Source organism: Grus americana, chromosome 29 (assembly GCF_028858705.1).
Source record: "Grus americana isolate bGruAme1 chromosome 29, bGruAme1.mat, whole genome shotgun sequence".
NCBI classification, from domain to species: domain Eukaryota; kingdom Metazoa; phylum Chordata; class Aves; order Gruiformes; family Gruidae; genus Grus; species Grus americana.
Window position 1 is genome coordinate 1,687,176 of NC_072880.1, and position 16,228 is coordinate 1,703,403.

General features: G+C 41.2%; 3 protein-coding genes across 3 annotated transcripts; 1 reads left to right on the forward strand and 2 right to left on the reverse strand.

Annotated features, from left to right (window-relative positions):
* Positions 1-4,608: 4,608 nt before the first annotated feature.
* LOC129197627 (scale keratin-like) lies at positions 4,609-5,073 on the reverse strand. Its single transcript, XM_054806256.1, has one exon. The coding sequence runs from the start codon at positions 5,071-5,073 to the stop codon at positions 4,609-4,611; it is 465 nt and encodes a 154-aa protein (XP_054662231.1).
* Positions 5,074-10,473: 5,400 nt separating this feature from the next.
* On the forward strand, positions 10,474-10,938 carry LOC129197808 (scale keratin-like). The gene has a single exon (XM_054806560.1). It carries the CDS (start codon positions 10,474-10,476, stop codon positions 10,936-10,938), a length of 465 nt encoding a protein of 154 aa, XP_054662535.1.
* A 2,074-nt stretch (positions 10,939-13,012) lies between these two features.
* Positions 13,013-13,489, reverse strand: LOC129197807 (scale keratin-like). The gene is made up of 2 exons (XM_054806559.1): positions 13,143-13,489; positions 13,013-13,091 (listed from the first exon to the last, which is right to left on the reverse strand). The coding sequence occupies exons 1-2, from the start codon at positions 13,487-13,489 to the stop codon at positions 13,013-13,015; spliced, it is 426 nt and encodes a 141-aa protein (XP_054662534.1).
* Between the last annotated feature and the right edge of the window lie 2,739 nt (positions 13,490-16,228).

Consider the following 16,228-nt stretch of genomic DNA (forward strand, 5'->3'; position numbering starts at 1 on the left):
ATATCAGTATTTTTTCTCTCATTTTGCACCTGGAATCTGCAAAGGCACACAGAGATTATCTCGCAAGTTCAGCAATGTAGAATGGCTGCAACAGGGTAATAATTACTAGCTACTCTGTGTTGGCATTGCACAGCTCCAAAATAAGACAGAACACAAGACAGTGGTGAAGCAGGTGCAAATTTCTCAGTTTCTTTGTGAAATTATATGTTTCTGTCCACCACTGCATTCATTCAGTCTATAACTTCTCTTTCTTTTTGTTCATATGATGGAGTGTATTTTGTCCTTAGAACTACTCCTTTACCTTACAAAGGAATTGAACCAAAGATTCACTGGAGGATGTCACAGAAACAATTTTGAGCGTTTCCTTCCCAGACTTACCGGGTAAGTGGCAGGAAAAGCAACGGAATTTTCAAAGGAATAGTTATTGCAAGAATGGGTTGGGGGTTTTTTTCTCTTCTTTCTTTCCTGACCAGCAGGACATCACCCGCAGAGCGCATATTATTGCAGAGCCCAGTTTTGACTGCCAAGATTTTAAGTGACTTGTCACTTGAAATTACTCAGGCTTCCCCAATACTTAGTGGGGAGGGACAAGAATTTCAGCAAGACAGTTCGTCCGGTCTTAGATGCTTACCTTACCAGAATTGGTATCGCCCTCAAAGCATAACAATTTTGCTTTCATTGACTATGGAGACAGACAACAAACTCAACTGAAACACCCAGCTTTTAAGAGGGAAGGTTTGATGAGATGTGTCCCACCCATATTCCCATATTCTGAAATTCTATGTAATAAACAGCTTCTGGTCTGGCCTCAGAAATCCTTATTTGCCTATGGATCAGTTGTTTGTCAGATAATAACCACTGCAACGTTTCTACCAGAAGTTATACTTAAATTATGAGGGGTTTTTTGCCAGAGTTTGAGATGGCCCTAGGGGATCAAAGAGCAATAATACTCATGCAGGTTGTTTAAATCTCTTTTGTGTGTTTTTTTAAGCACTGCCCAAACCCTCCTTAGTAGTTTACGCATGCATCATTATTGTAATATAAGTATGCGGTTGGATTCAAGCTGCCCAGCATTTTGAAATATATTTATTAAATTGTACTGGTCAAGAGCACTCTTCCTGTTCCCTTTACCAGCTCATGATTTCTAACCGTAGGATTTCAGTTGATTTTTCTTTTAGAATTTTGGTTTTCATTTATTTGTTTAAGTTTGCGAATCAGCTCCTCCAGTGCTGATGTTGTGTTAATTCACATTCCCTTCAGCGTCTGTGGCGCAGAGATCTGCAACATCTGCCTCTGTCCTCATGTTTCTAAAGCTTTTCCTAGGACTTTCCTAGTCTAACCATGAGCGGTCTACCTTTCTTGTATGTTTTAAACACATGCCAATCTTCCTAAAAATATTTATTTAACAAGTTGCCTGTAATCTAGCTAAGAAATTGTTCACCTTTGACTAACGAATTTACCTTTAAAAGGAGAAGAAACCGTACAACTGGGTAGTCTGTGAGACAAGGCACGGGATGATTTTAAAAAGTACTTTGCAATGTATCTTTTGATATTTTTCCCCTGAAACGTGCAGGATGGTCATGTCCAAATCTTAATTCCAACTTCATATGAGTGTTGCTGATTTCACAAGAAAGACATTGTGTTTTGTATCAATTATACTTTATCTGGCATGGATAAGGAAGGATGGAAAGAAAACCTGCATATGAAAGCAGATGGCAATTATGATTAGCATTTGAGCCACCATCATTATGTCAGCCAATAAAAGAAGAGGTAAATAAATGAAGCCAGCATAATTCCTCCTCTCATTCTAATGTATTTAATGGAATGTTACCAGGAATTAATCTCGCCAATTAAGTGCTAAGATGAAAGAAATATTTCTTTTGTAATTTGCATTTCATGCAGCGTGAGAATTTGAATCAACTAATAAACATAAATATTGAGCAAAAGTGTTTCATCATTTTGAGGTGAACCATGTGTGATAAATGTGGGCTGGTGTTAATGGGAGTCTCAGGTTCTTCAGGCAGTTTGAGGAAATATATAAAAAGTTCCTCCTGAAAACTACCTTGTGTTTACTTCTCTTGCCACCTTCTTTCCAGAGTCAGCTATTTTCTAGATATCAAAATGTAAATTTAAATTAGTCCTCTTTTGTCATTTATGAGGAGGCAACATTACATGCAGGTTTTAAGGGCTAAATGGTATTTTCCACAACAGATTGTGTAGGATCTGTCAGCTCTCCACTAGTTCAAATCGCAGGGTTGTAATCTACTAAACAGATACCGAAACCCCAGACTGTGGTCCTACAAACTGCTGTGTGCTCCTGCAACACAAAGGCCTCAGACGCAGACAAGTTTAACTGAGGATATGTCCTCTTCATAGTTAATTACTTGGTCTTCCAGATGCTGTTTCGAATTAGTTTGTATGGAAGGAAGCCAACGCTTGAAAGGGATGTAAGCAAAGTTTTCTCACTCACAGCAAAAAGAGCCTCCAGGGTGTTAGGAATCAGGTGAGCCTTTGGACAGTTCATTCAATAATGCATCAGGATTTTTACACTAAACTTTAGATGACGTGGAACTGATTTTTATCAGAGCAAGGTATAGGGTAAAAGCAACCATTTGTCTGAGCACGCATGTGACCACCTGTATTCCTGTGTTTCCACTAAGCAATGATTAACTATCACTTAAAAAGCTTTTTTTTTTTTTTTTCCACAGGTCTTATACAAATTTGAGGAATTACATCCAAACCAGCAAGTAGATCTTGGTGGAGTAGCTACAACTAGGTGGCATGGATCTGAAACTAAATTAGTGTGGCGGATGATCCAGACTGCTGTGCCTTTCCCATTTCCACAAGATCCAAGCTTTTCTTCCTGTTCCAGGGGAATTCGTGCTGTGTTACACTTACACTTAGTCATGTTTCCAGCTGGCCAATTCATGTCCATCACCAGCAGCTATAGCTGCAAGGAGCTGACTGCCCTGACCTGAGGGCAGTGGCTCAGGCACCATCATCGTCATCACCTTGCTAGCCCAGGTGCTTAGTTCCTTCCTTCAGGACAACATAGCGGGATCTCTGTTAGCACCTGTACTTAAGGTACTCCCTTTGTTACAGGAGCTTTTGTTATGGTAGTCTTTACCACAACAGATTTTCTTACAGATTTTTCAGGTCCTGGCGGCAAGTAGAACATCCCTTCTGGCTGTTGTTTTGATACTGGATACCACTGTGGAAGCTGTGGGTCTTGCTGGAAGAGCTATTCAATTTACCAGAGATAACTAAATGAAAACAAATAAAGGGCAGATTTATAGCTGACATTTTAGGTGACGGGTGCTGAGAAGGGTGCTGTACGCACTGTCCAGTGACAGAGAGTGGAGCTGGGCAGGTGCAGCAACTCTTGCCTTTCTTTCTTCGTATTCTGCTTTCAGCTTCTGGTCGGATGTTCTCTGAACACTGTTTACATTATGCTTAGCCATACTTCTTGTTGTAGTAAAATACGTAGCCTAAGATCTTTTGGCAGCTGAATCATATAAAGAAAACTATCCTGCAAGATAAGCATCTGCTTGAATCAGGAGATGGTTACACGCTTTACTGATAAGCTAAAAAGATATGTCATATATGGTGCAGTGGTTTTGTTCGGTTTTAGGCTACCTATATAATATTTACACAAATTCTATTTATATTTAATATACACATAACTTAGAATCAAAGCAGTCTCAAATCCAGGAACTCAATCAGATATACTGTGAAATTATGTACATGGTCCTTACTGGGGTTTTGAAGAAGTGACATCTGCTCACAGCCAGAATTTTGAAGAGTGAGATCATTTAATAGCATAGATCTAGGCCAGTCTGTGCAAGAGAAACACTGAATCTAGAATTCATTTAACATGAATGACAAATCTTCCGTTAAGAGCCGTGGTGGTGAAAGTATTTGTACAACATTGGAAGCCTGCAGTGGAATAAGCAAGAGCTTAACTTACAGAGTGTGAACTGTCACTTTTATTTCAAAGAATTATCACACAAACTCATGAGCAGGGAGTCTAATAAAGTAATGTGTAGAGAAGGCTGCTGTTCATCTATGGCCAGCACATTGTGACCACGTTGTTGCAATTCCGTGGTGAAACAAGCCTGGCAAGGGCTCCTCATGGAAACTTTCACTGTGTGGGCAGGGTTTGCGCAATATTATTGCAGCCGTTTGTTCAACAGGCAGCTTTATCCAGAAAAGTTGGCAAGTTCAGAATGGATGAGAACACAAAACCACAAAACACTTATTTTCAATGATGCAACAGAATTTTAATGAGAGTGAAAAGAGCAAAAATATATTGCGATATCAAGAATGTATATCCAAGATGTCAGAGTCAAATGCATTTTGAAAGACGCTGTTAATGTCTCACTGCATTCAGTCACAAGTATGATAAAGAAGAAGATAACAAGGAATTGAACCCATGAAGGTATCAGGAAAAAATTCAAAGGAAAAAAAGGAGAGGTGCGGAGCATGCAGGAGGCACTGCACTGAGCAGGATTTGTGAGTGCATTCACAGAGCCGTCACTCATCTTCTCACTGGTGAATCTGCATTTTGTTTTTCACTTGTACATTATTCAGTGGATTTTCCTGCTGTGTTTAGCAGGGTCCGCAGCTGCCACGACCGTACCTGTTGTTCCAGTAGGAGTAAGGGCTGCAATAGCTAGAACCATAGGATCTACCATAGCCATACAGACCCCCGTAACCCAGAGAGCCCCCATAGCCGCACAGACCCCCGTAGCCCAGGGAGCCATAACCTCCATAGCCATACAGACCCCCGTAGCCCAGGGAGCCATAGCCTCCGTAGCCGTACAGACCCCCGTAGCCCAGGGAGCCATAGCCCCCATAGCCCCCAAGGACGGGTGCTCCGGAGGATCCCACAACCGAATCCTGGGGGAAGGAGCTGAGGATGGGTCCGGGGAAGGTGACGACGACTGGAGGCGGCTGGATCACAGTCGTGGAGTCAGGGCACTGACGGACACACGGCTCGTTGCAGCTGTCAGCGAGGGGCTGGGGGCGGTAGACGCCGCAGGCAGAGGTGGAGCACAGGTCATAGCAAGACATCTCGCAGGGATGGAGGTAAGCTGCAATGCACACTGATGGGTAAAAGAGAGACACAAATTCAACGGGAATAAGAGTTTGAAAGTTGGACACGTGGACTAGAATAATGGCTTTATCTTTCAGGTCTTGATTGTCCTTCCCTCCCTTCAATATTTTTCACGAGACATCTCTCCGTCTTGTAAATCAGCATTGCCCAAATTGCACACTGAGCAGTCATCTCTTCTATGGTCTCATCCCTAACTTCTTGTACTTGGTTCCCTTTAAGAAGTAGTTCTTTGTTCTACCCCACTGCCAAACACTGCAAAAATATTATCCAGCACTTTACTTTGCAAATTACTTCCACTATACTTTGCAGCAACCCTTACAATACCTGTGTCTTAAAGGTCATTTTATGTTTGTTTTATACTAGCAAAACCAAAGCAGTGTAACCTGACAACCAGCAAAGCTCATGCGGTAAATTAATGGGTAGCTGGAAGAACAACTCTGGCATATTGACTTGTAACATGCTTCCAGCAGCAACAGCTAAAATAATGCTGCTGGTATCCTGAACCTGCTATGCACGTGGATTAAATCAGGCATTCCCTGCACTGAAGTGCTTGCAAAGTAGCCTGACAGTCACAGGGTGGGTGAAAAGATTATTTGTCTGATTTCCCATATGGGAAACTGGTACACTCGGATAACTAGGGCTAGGTTTCTACTGCAGATAGGTACGCTGGGATCTGAGCTCTTCAGAAAGATTATCACCATAAGATCTGATCCAATCTAAAAGAAAACTCATGGAAGGACTAGGAATCAGTATCGCCTGTGCACAATTTTTTTCCCCACTAGAACCAATAAAATATTAGATTAAAAGAGACTTCCGGAGGTCATCTAGTCCAACTCCCTGCTCAAAGCAAGGACAATTTAAAGAGTAGGTTAGGATTTTGTATTTTCAACTCTGATTTCCAATACTTCTTTATACAATACTTCTATATTCTTTCTGGTTAAGCCTGTCCCTTCAACAAATACATACATATACACAGACACATATCAAAAAGTTACATGCAAAATCCTTAAAAAAATCCAAGTGATTGAGCAAGCCTTCTGCTGATGTGTTGGAAGCTGCTTTGATAGCTCAAATTTTAGGAAAAAATAATTTTTGGAAAACCTAGTTTTACCATTTTAATACATGGATGTCCAACACCAAATAAGAAAAATAAATTCATGGTGAAATAATACAACATTATTAAGAATCTTATAATACTCATGGATGATTCTGACGTTAATCAAAACCAGTAGAAAAGAGATACTTCAGGTTTAGGAAAGAGATCACATAGAATGATACTTACCCTTTTCACAGAGGTGAATAAAGCAAGCAAAGTGGAATGAAGAGCCTTGAGTTGGGAGAGCTTTTATACAGTTCCCTAGATCATGGGGATCACCTAAGGTGCAATTTGTGCGTGTGCATAATTGGGGCAAACCCAAAAGTAATATGACACGTAGGTCCTCAAAGTTTTGCTGACTATTTGTTTATTTGTTGGTTCGAAGTCTCATGAAAGAGACTCTCGTGAAAGAAGCATCTTTCATCTCAAATGGTTACATGTCTTATTCATTCCTGTTATCATTCCATTCACGTCCTTGGCGTTACAACAAGAATTATACTAACGCTCTTCCTTAGCTTCTCCATTATTAATGGCAAAACCCAACTGCTGACTGCGTGGTTGTGGTCACCTGATGTGCACAGATCTTTCCATTAAATCCAGACTGTAAGACGCTTGGAGATAAAATGGAGTTCATTAGAGCAACTTTGGGGTCGTCATTTTTATCTTTATCATTTGCACTGTCAGCTACTTAATGTGAGACCAATATTGCACCCAAAGAAAGCCATAGAAAACATCCTGTGGTCCTTACACGGTTTTCTATTGTTTGGCTTTTGCTCCTGAACATGTTCATCTAATGAACAAGGGACTTGGGGAAATAAGTCTTGCTTGCTTTGTTGTGCATTCAGCCGTGGATTATTCTTCCTGTCCTTTTCTTGAACACTGGCAAGTCCTTTGGACCATTTAAAAGCAGAAGGCAGAGACAGAAGACCCTTTTAAATTACTCAGATTTTTCTAACAGGTCTCTCTCACTCTATTTCAACCCAGGTTGGAGTCTAGAGGCAGACCCTTTCTGTTCTCAAGATTGCAAAGTGCTTTCTTTGTGAGGCATTTGTCACCCACATTTTCCCATCTTCTGTCTCCTGATACAAAACCTTCAGGGATCCATCTTTAGTTCCATCTTCAGATCAGGCAATATTGAAGACTACTGAGAAAGGAGATTAAATGAAATGTGACTGGTGGCAACTTGCTGAAGCTATCTGGAGATACACCATGATAGAGACAGAGAAATCATTTACATGGATAAAAGCTGATCGTTGATAGAATTGTAACATCTGGAGAAAATAAGCAAATTCTCTGTTTCTGTGGTCTGATGTGCAACTGAAAATGGTAAAGCTACACTGATTAATCAGCTTATGAAATGCTGTATTTTATTTAAAATTTTATATTTCATTCTATGCTTCTGCATCGAAAAATCCACAGTATTCAACCATGAACTGATTATACCAAGGACACAAATACCTTGACTTACATATTTTAATGCGATGTCATTCCATAATTGCTAGGCACCTAAATCCAGGTACATGCCTTTAATCTAATTGTAAGAATGCATTCTCAAACCATTAGTGGATAGTTTGCGGCATTTGAAAAGACCAGATCCCTGGAAGCTTGAAAATATTATTGTCCAAAAAAACTTCTAACCACCTCAAAGGCTGAGAAACCCACCTCATAATTTAGAGGTAATCTATGGCATAGAGTCTGCAATATGAAAATAACACATCTGTAAACAAGGGAAGAACCAGCCTTTGTTTTATGTGGTGCATTCCAGGTTCATAATTGTTCCCTGTTCCCAGAAAATGCCGGCTCAGCCCTGTTCTGGACTTATGGCTTGCAGCAACAATAGCGTACTACAGGAGGTCATGGATTCCTGGGAATCAGAGTCAATAATTCAAAGCACTTCTGTCACATTTCCATTTTTTGCTCCAGAGGATCCACTTCTACTGAAAAAGCTTAGGTTTCCTCAGGCTAATTAAATATTCTCAAGTACCATCTTTGTACTGACAACATTGAACCAGCAATACCTGGAAAATGTCTCTTTGGGATGTCCAATCCCTTTGTAGCATTAATTAACTTCAGAAACTCTTTCCTTGTTTATCTCCTAAAACACAAAAGTAAGCCCCAGGAAGTTAAAGACTTTCTCTTTGTCTCTTATGTGAAATTCTGCAGACTTAGCCCTGCGCATTTTTGTAAGAGAATAGAGCTGTTTGAGTGACAGATAGATGGAAAACTGATTCAGCTCATATCTGCATGAAAAGAGTTTATATTACTCCAAAATGAAGGATTTCACCATTTTTCTGCTCAAGGTCAAATTTCGATTTCCACATAAGCCTTATTTAGAGACTGAATCACATGTTGCAGGTTTCTGGAGTTGCTGCTGCTTCTGAGTTGCGTTGTCTCCATTACAGCCAGTGTCAAATACCACTGGAAAACATCATTGACTCCAAAGGGTGCTGTGTCCCTCAACCGTAGGTGGGGAAGTCAAACATGCAGAAACCACCCCCAAGCTTCCTGCATATCACATTAAGAGTCTTTAACTTTTGTCCTGGCAGGTTGTAACGTGAATTATATGTACTTAAACAAAAATCTTGTCCATGACAGCAGTTTGTAATTCTGATAAACCCATGAGACACTCTCCAGGTGTTAATATAAGAGGAGCTGGCTTAATAATTTCTGTTGTAATTTCAAGGAAGTGACTGGAATAATGCCAGGTATTAATTTTCCCCAAGTCGTCACATGATGAAAGAATTCTCTACAGTCTAAAGTAATGTTTAGGTCCTTATTACAAAGAAATTTGAAAGGACTCAATAACGAACACCGCAATTTCATCATCTCGATGGGTTGCACGTGTTTGAAATTGGGGCGGGCAACCAATGTTGATCTTGTACGTCCGGCTGCTCCGATATAAAAGCTCTTCTCTCTCATAGCTCTTCCAAACACTTCCTTTGACTTCTCGGTGACTTGGGTAAGTCTGATTCTTCTCTATTGCTGTCAATGTAACTTTTTATTGCTGATTTCAACTTCAGTTGATGTCCTCCATCCATACTGTTGAGTGTATCTGCATTGCCTTTTGACAGAGATTCTAATGTGGGCTCTGGGTGGCAGATACACCTATATTTGGTGTGTGGAGCCCTCTCCAGAAACACTGGACCGTGAAGTGACTGGAGGACACTCTTAGTCATCTGGTTTAGTTTTAGGTAGTCCTGTGAGGAGCAGGGAGTTGGACTTGAAGATCCTTATGGGTCCCTTCCAACTTGAGATATTCTATGATTCTATAATTCTTACTTCAATGCATTTAACCAATTCCAAAGTTTGCATATGAGGTTCAACGTTTAATAAGGGCGTCAGCACTGCAGCCATTCATGCAACCTGAGATGAATAAGCAATGCATCTGAGAAAGTTGTGTGTGTTGTCCTGGTACAGAAAATCTTCTGGATTTCCTTTACTTTCTTGCTTTCATATTCTTCCTCAGAACCTTGCTAAGGACTTGCAGGACATAGTGAGTGGAGAAGAGTAAAATCACCCTTGAAGAAAATAACTAAGCTTAGAGGAGAGAATATAGACTGAATTTTTGGGTTTACCGAGGAGTCCTGGTTTGTCTTGGGAATAATAATTTCAAGTGAGTTTTTCAAAAGATGTTAGGGACTAAAACACTATTTATATTGAAATTTTCCAGGCTATATCTATACAGTGGCTTCAAAGGTGGGAACTGGGATAATAACTCTACCATCAGTCCTTTATTGTCTTGTCAAATGACTTTCTGAGCAATCCAGGCAGTGACAATCCTATAATCTGTTGTTCCAACAACTCTCAGCAAAATTGGAATGAGTGGGAAGAAGAAGCTACTGTAATTAAGTTACATATAAACTACATCTCATGTAAACCTGCTGAACCCAAATCCAAGTTTTCCTATTGACTCATCGAATGACCTTGGACAAAGTCACTTTACTCTCTCTGCTTTTGCTTTTCAGTTTTTAGGTTAATGTGTAGAAATATATCTAAGTTCTTCGCAGGATATTCATGAGGGACAACACTTTCAGAGCTAGGCATAACGTTTCCCATATACTTTTGAATGGGTAGACATCTTATAGAGAATTTTTGAAAATTTGCTTTTTAATTTTTTAAACAATCCTCTTTTTAGAGGATTATGATTGCAAAATGAGAAATCGATTTATTTACTCAAAATCCTGTACTTGACTCTGACTTTGAAGTCTTCCACTTAGTCTAATCATCAGTGTGCATTGCAGCTTACCTCCATCCCTGCAAGATGTCTTGCTATGACCTGTGCTCCACCTCTGCCTGCGGCGTCTACCGCCCCCAGCCCCTCGCTGACAGCTGCAACGAGCCGTGTGTCCGTCAGTGCCCTGACTCCACGACTGTGATCCAGCCGCCTCCAGTCGTCGTCACCTTCCCCGGACCCATCCTCAGCTCCTTCCCCCAGGATTCGGTTGTGGGATCCTCCGGAGCACCCGTCCTTGGGGGCTATGGGGGCTATGGTTCCCTGGGCTACGGGGGTCTGTACGGCTACGGAGGCTATGGCTCCCTGGGCTATGGGGGTCTGTATGGTTATGGAGGTTATGGCTCCCTGGGCTATGGGGGTCTGTGCGGCTATGGGGGCTCTCTGGGTTACGGGGGTCTGTATGGCTATGGTAGATCCTATGGTTCTAGCTATTGCAGCCCTTACTCCTACTGGAACAACAGGTACGGTCGTGGCAGCTGCGGACCCTGCTAAATCCTACAGAAATATCCCTTGAGTAAGGAATGACCGGCAACTAAGAGATACAATCTTGATCCACAGCAGTGGTCCCAAAGGAGATGTTGTGAAGTCCTGGTCACTGCCACTCCACTGCAGTGGAGCCGGGAGCACACAGCACATCCTTAATTTCTTCACCCTCTACTCATGGTCTTTTGGGCTTTTTTCCATCTATGTGTATCATGGGCATGACAAAGCAAGTAATTTATATTATGAAATGGCACTTCACTGTCCAGCTAAAGAAGAAGAACAATTATGGAAGGAATTGTCTGCACTCTGATGCATATTCTTGATATTCTACAATGCTTTTCTGTGAATGTTTATTTCTCATTAAAGTGATTCTACTCTGCATCAAACAAATCAACTTTTAGTTTCAATTCCTTCTGCTATGGATATACAACTCTCTGTAGATGGGGAAAGCTCACATCCTTACATAGGATAAGGCTAAGACTTCAAAAACACAGCTGAAATGGCCCAGCTATCAGTGAAGTCAGTCACCCTTTGTTGTACTCAGTGCACATATCTGGGAGCAGGAATCGTCCCTGCCTAGCTGGCCTGGGTTACAATAATAACATTATGTTTAGAAAGAAACCACACTAAATGTCCTTTGCCTAATGAGCCACTTGAGCATCTTCCCTGATCACAGCAGGAGAAGAGCCAGTGGCTCAGCTGAGACTGGATTCAAAGCAGATTATGGGGAAAAGGGTGGCAGCTGATGGGCCTCAATCAGGGGAGGTGCTCCTGAGTCAGGAGGGATCTAGGGGGGTGGCCAGAGAGGGGTAAAGGGTATTGGCATGGAGCTGCTGAGAGGGAGAGGGTTGGAGGACATGCAACAAGGAAAAGAACTCTTCAGAGGTGGGTTGACTATCTAATGTACATTTTAGATGAGGAATATCAAAGGAGGTGTTGAAAGTTTGAGCTGCTGAAAGCAAGGGTTTGTTGTGAGGACTTCCTGTGCTAGAGGAATTGGGAAACACAACAGTGTTGAGGATATGTATCTGGAGTTATGATTTTTTTTTTCTACCTTTTGAGCTTTCCAGGCACTGTAACTCTGTTCTATCTGTTCCAGCTGTTCTTGCTGGCATAGTTGAATTAGCCCTTGGAGGAGCTACATGGAGTAGCTGTTCTTCCATCAAAAAGCATCCACCACCTTAGACTTCATGATTATACAGAAGGACCATTGCCCACACTTCAGATTTAAAAGTTCCATTTTATGGCCCAGAAAACTTTATATCTTAAGGATTTGTCAGAAAAATTATTTCAACTTTCTGCAGAGACTGTTTCTGAGGACAGTATTTAAGTATTTGCATGAGAACCTGAATTTCCAAGAGATGAATCAGAGACTTACTTGGAAGAAATCCTTACTAAAGTCTAATGTTTTTAGGAAAGAGTTTAAAGCTAGTAATCTACTGTTTCCTTTCTCCACCACTACTAATCTGTAACTAGTGGGTGTACAACCAAGCCAAATTCTTCAAAAGAATCTTCATCTGAAAAATGGGGAGGGCAGGACAGTAGTTCCTTCTGTGCTGAGGGCTTCACATTGCTTTTGCACATTTGAAATCCCTGATTTTTGGGGCAGGACATTCATCTACATAGTTTAAACTGTTACTGACAGCTGCACAGGTTAGATTTCTCCTAAGACAAATGACATGGGTAAAAACATGAGAAAAGACCACCAGAACATGGCAACTTTGATGCAATTAACTTTTAATGATAGTGAGAAAAGGAATACATTTTCAGAATCTGCAAGAAGTAAGAAACTGTTCTCCAGTCACGGATACATTCCCATAGGACTGTAGCTGTTGATTTGAACAAATAGGAACAATTTTGAGCAACCTTGTTATATGTTTACGCTAGACAATATGGAAATGTGAGAGGAGAAGCATTAAGGCAGAAACTGAAAGTAGAAGTTAAGAGGAGAAATTCAAATGGGGCTGAAGGGGTACAGCTCCATGGTCTTGGAACAGAGCAGTGGAGGTTCAGATGTCTTTAGCTGTGAAACCATCAAATTTCTTTTGCTGGTTACACCTCACTCAGGATATTCCTGTAGGATTTAGCAGGGTCCGCAGCTGCCACGGCGGTACCTGCTGTACCGGTAGGAGTAAGGGCTGCAAGAACCAGAACCATAGGATCTACCATAGCCATACAGACCCCTGTAACCCAGGGAGCCCCCATAGCCATACAGACCCCCACAGCTCAGGGAGGACCCACCATATCCATACAGACCCCCTTGGCCCCCGTAGCCCAGGGACCCCCCGTAGCCCAGGGACCCCCCGTAGCCCAGGGAACCCCCATAGCCCAGGGAACCCCCAAAGCCCCCAAGGACGGGTGCTCCGGAGGACCCCACAACTGAACCCTGGGGGAAGGAGCTGAGGATGGGTCCGGGGAAGGTGACGACGACTGGAGGCGGCTGGATCACAGTCGTGGAGTCAGGGCACTGACGGACACACGGCTCGTTGCAGCTGTCAGCGAGGGGCTGGGGGCGGTAGACGCCACAGGCAGAGGTGGAGCACAGGTCATAGCAAGACATCTTGCAGGGATGGAAGTCAGTCTGTAAAACATGGTCATTTATGTTAACATTAAAGAAATATTGAACATTAGGTTATGATGAAGCACTCCATCAGAGTATCAGTAATAAATCTGGGAAGTAAACTTATTTTCTATTACTATTCTTCCTGGCACTGTAATCTGGCAGTCAGTTTTGACTTTAGCATGACAAAGTCACGTATTGTTAAATTGTATCTTTGGTATTTCCAGATGAGCTAATTTTGGTAGCATTATGTTACCCTTAGTTGATGATTTCTACTTAATAAGTTTCATCTTTCCTGTTATAAACTCACCAGAACTCTGCTAAATGCAGCCATATAGAACCATATATATGATCTATTCTTTATCTCTTAAAACAATCAAGGAATTCTTTGAAGCGCTAAAATGTTACAACTTCAAGAGTCAAAACTGCTTGATAGACCCTTCTTCTGGAGCCTATCTTTACAGGGCCTGGTAACGAATGAGAAACCAAACACTATTTCTAGCAGCAAATAATCTACAGATCACTAGCAGCCTGGCAGTAACTGAAGAGGACTTGGTCCTAAGTTAAAATCAAGAGTTCTTGACAGCAAGTATAGCAAAGTTTTTGAGAGAAATCTGACTTACCCAATTCACGAAGGCGAGTAAGGTGAGAGAAGTGGATAGAAAGACTTAATGCAGAGAGCTTTTATACAGCTCTGTCGATCGCCTGGAGGACATTAGGCATCCTGTGCGTGAGCTCATAATTAGGTACCAACCCCAAATTGTAGGACACGTCGTTCCCCAAAGTGCTGAAATTGTTTTTGCTTATTGCTTGTGCGTTGCAGGCACTTCAAACCCACACATAGCGTGACATGTACACTCCACCACAGACCTCTTTATTATCTCCAGGCTTTATGTGTGGAATTATTTTTTATTATTCCATTGCTTTCTTTAGCATTAGAGGAGGAAGTAGGCTGACTTGATTTATTTAAGAGACCTGCATAATTAGGATGACAGGAGGACAGTCATTTCTTCTGTCCAGTTACAGGTCTTTTAGTGTAATCAACAGTATACCTGGAGACAAAATGGAATTTCTTTCAAGATCTCAATGAAGGCTGGAGACAAATAACAAGGGTAAAAACATTCTTTCTGCAGACTTAGCACTTCTACCTCCAGCTACTCAATACAAGGCAAACACAATAATCGGGAGCATCTTTTAATGGCTTTTGGACGGTTCTCTACTAGTTGTCTTTCAGTCCTGGGAACAGAGAAATATTTCAGCTGGCAGTTACAAGTCAATTGAAACTGATTTTTCTGAGTTGTTTCATCAAGCTTTGCTTTCCTTTATATTTTATTGTGTTTTCTCCTCCTGTTCTTACATGTTAGAGAGATGTACCTGGGAATGCAGGACTAAGAGAAGCAAGTAAATCAGGCAGTAAGATATGACTACTGAAAGGGATTCTAGCCCTGACACAATGAAGACAGACCCCATTGTACACTGGGGTTTGGTGTTTTGGGGTTGGGGGTTTTTTTGTTTGCTTGGTTTGCTTGGTTTGTTTTTTTTTTTTGGCTAATGGTTCAGTTAACTCAGACTTTTGTTTCTGGACCAATGTGCATTTTAATGGGAAAGAAGGTAGAATGCAAACCCAACACAACTGTCAAAGAAAGGAAGGTCCAAAAAAGTGTTATAAACCATGAACTGATTACGGGAAAGACCTAAGTGACCTTAACTTACTTACTTTAATATGATAATCTCTCATAATAGTGGGGTGTATGCATCTAGGTATAGTTTTTATGTAATTATGACACAGTATGTACAAACTGTAATGGGTGTTCATGAGGTATTTGAAAATCCCTTAGAATATTCTTGTAAAACTTTGAGATGGCTTTTTTCCAGTATTATAGCTCAGGAAATCTCCATATGTGTCTCCAGATTTGGAAAAGCTCATCATTTAGAAATAATGTGTGGTCTGAAGATAACGACGTTGATAATTATGATAACCATGATAATGATATAGTATTACAATAATGCCATAAGCAAAGAAAGAAACCTCAGCAAAAGCCAGCATTTGCCTTTCCCGGTGGATTCCTACCTCATAATTGCTCTCTGCTGAAAGATGCCATGAATGTGATGAGGCTGGCTGCAAGATCTGTTGTAGGCCACGATCAAGGACTCCTAAGGAGCCAGATAGAAATTAATGGAAACTTCAGGAAAATGTACCCTCTCAAACTTGTGGATCAAACTGAGCTGAAAGTTTTGAGTATCCCTGATTGCTTATGATTTCAGATATTCACTGGGAATCTGCCCACTTCTTGATGTTACTTCGATGGCACTTTAGATGCTTCTATGTCTAAAAGATTGCTTTTACCTTTGGGATATGTAGTTGAAATAAAAGCTACAGAAATCTAACGCCTGTGAAAGTTCTTTGATTTAAGAAGGAGGTCTTGGCAGTTGTGAACAGCCAAAAGGAGCTTGTTCAATGTACCTGCAGACATGTTAGAAGAAGGGCAGAGATACACGTAGGAGATGAGCAAATGGGACACCAGTAAGAATTGCATATTCTGGGATGAATCCATTGAGTTGTTATATATCGTCTAATGTTATTAGACTGTGGCTTAGTATGTTACTCTGAAATCTCACTTCATAGCGTTCTTCTTCCTTTCAAAAAAGAAAGGCTTTTTTGTAACACAGTTAAATTTGGGGGTTCTCCTATATACTTTCTACAAAAACACACAGCTATCTCAGTAAATCACAAATTTA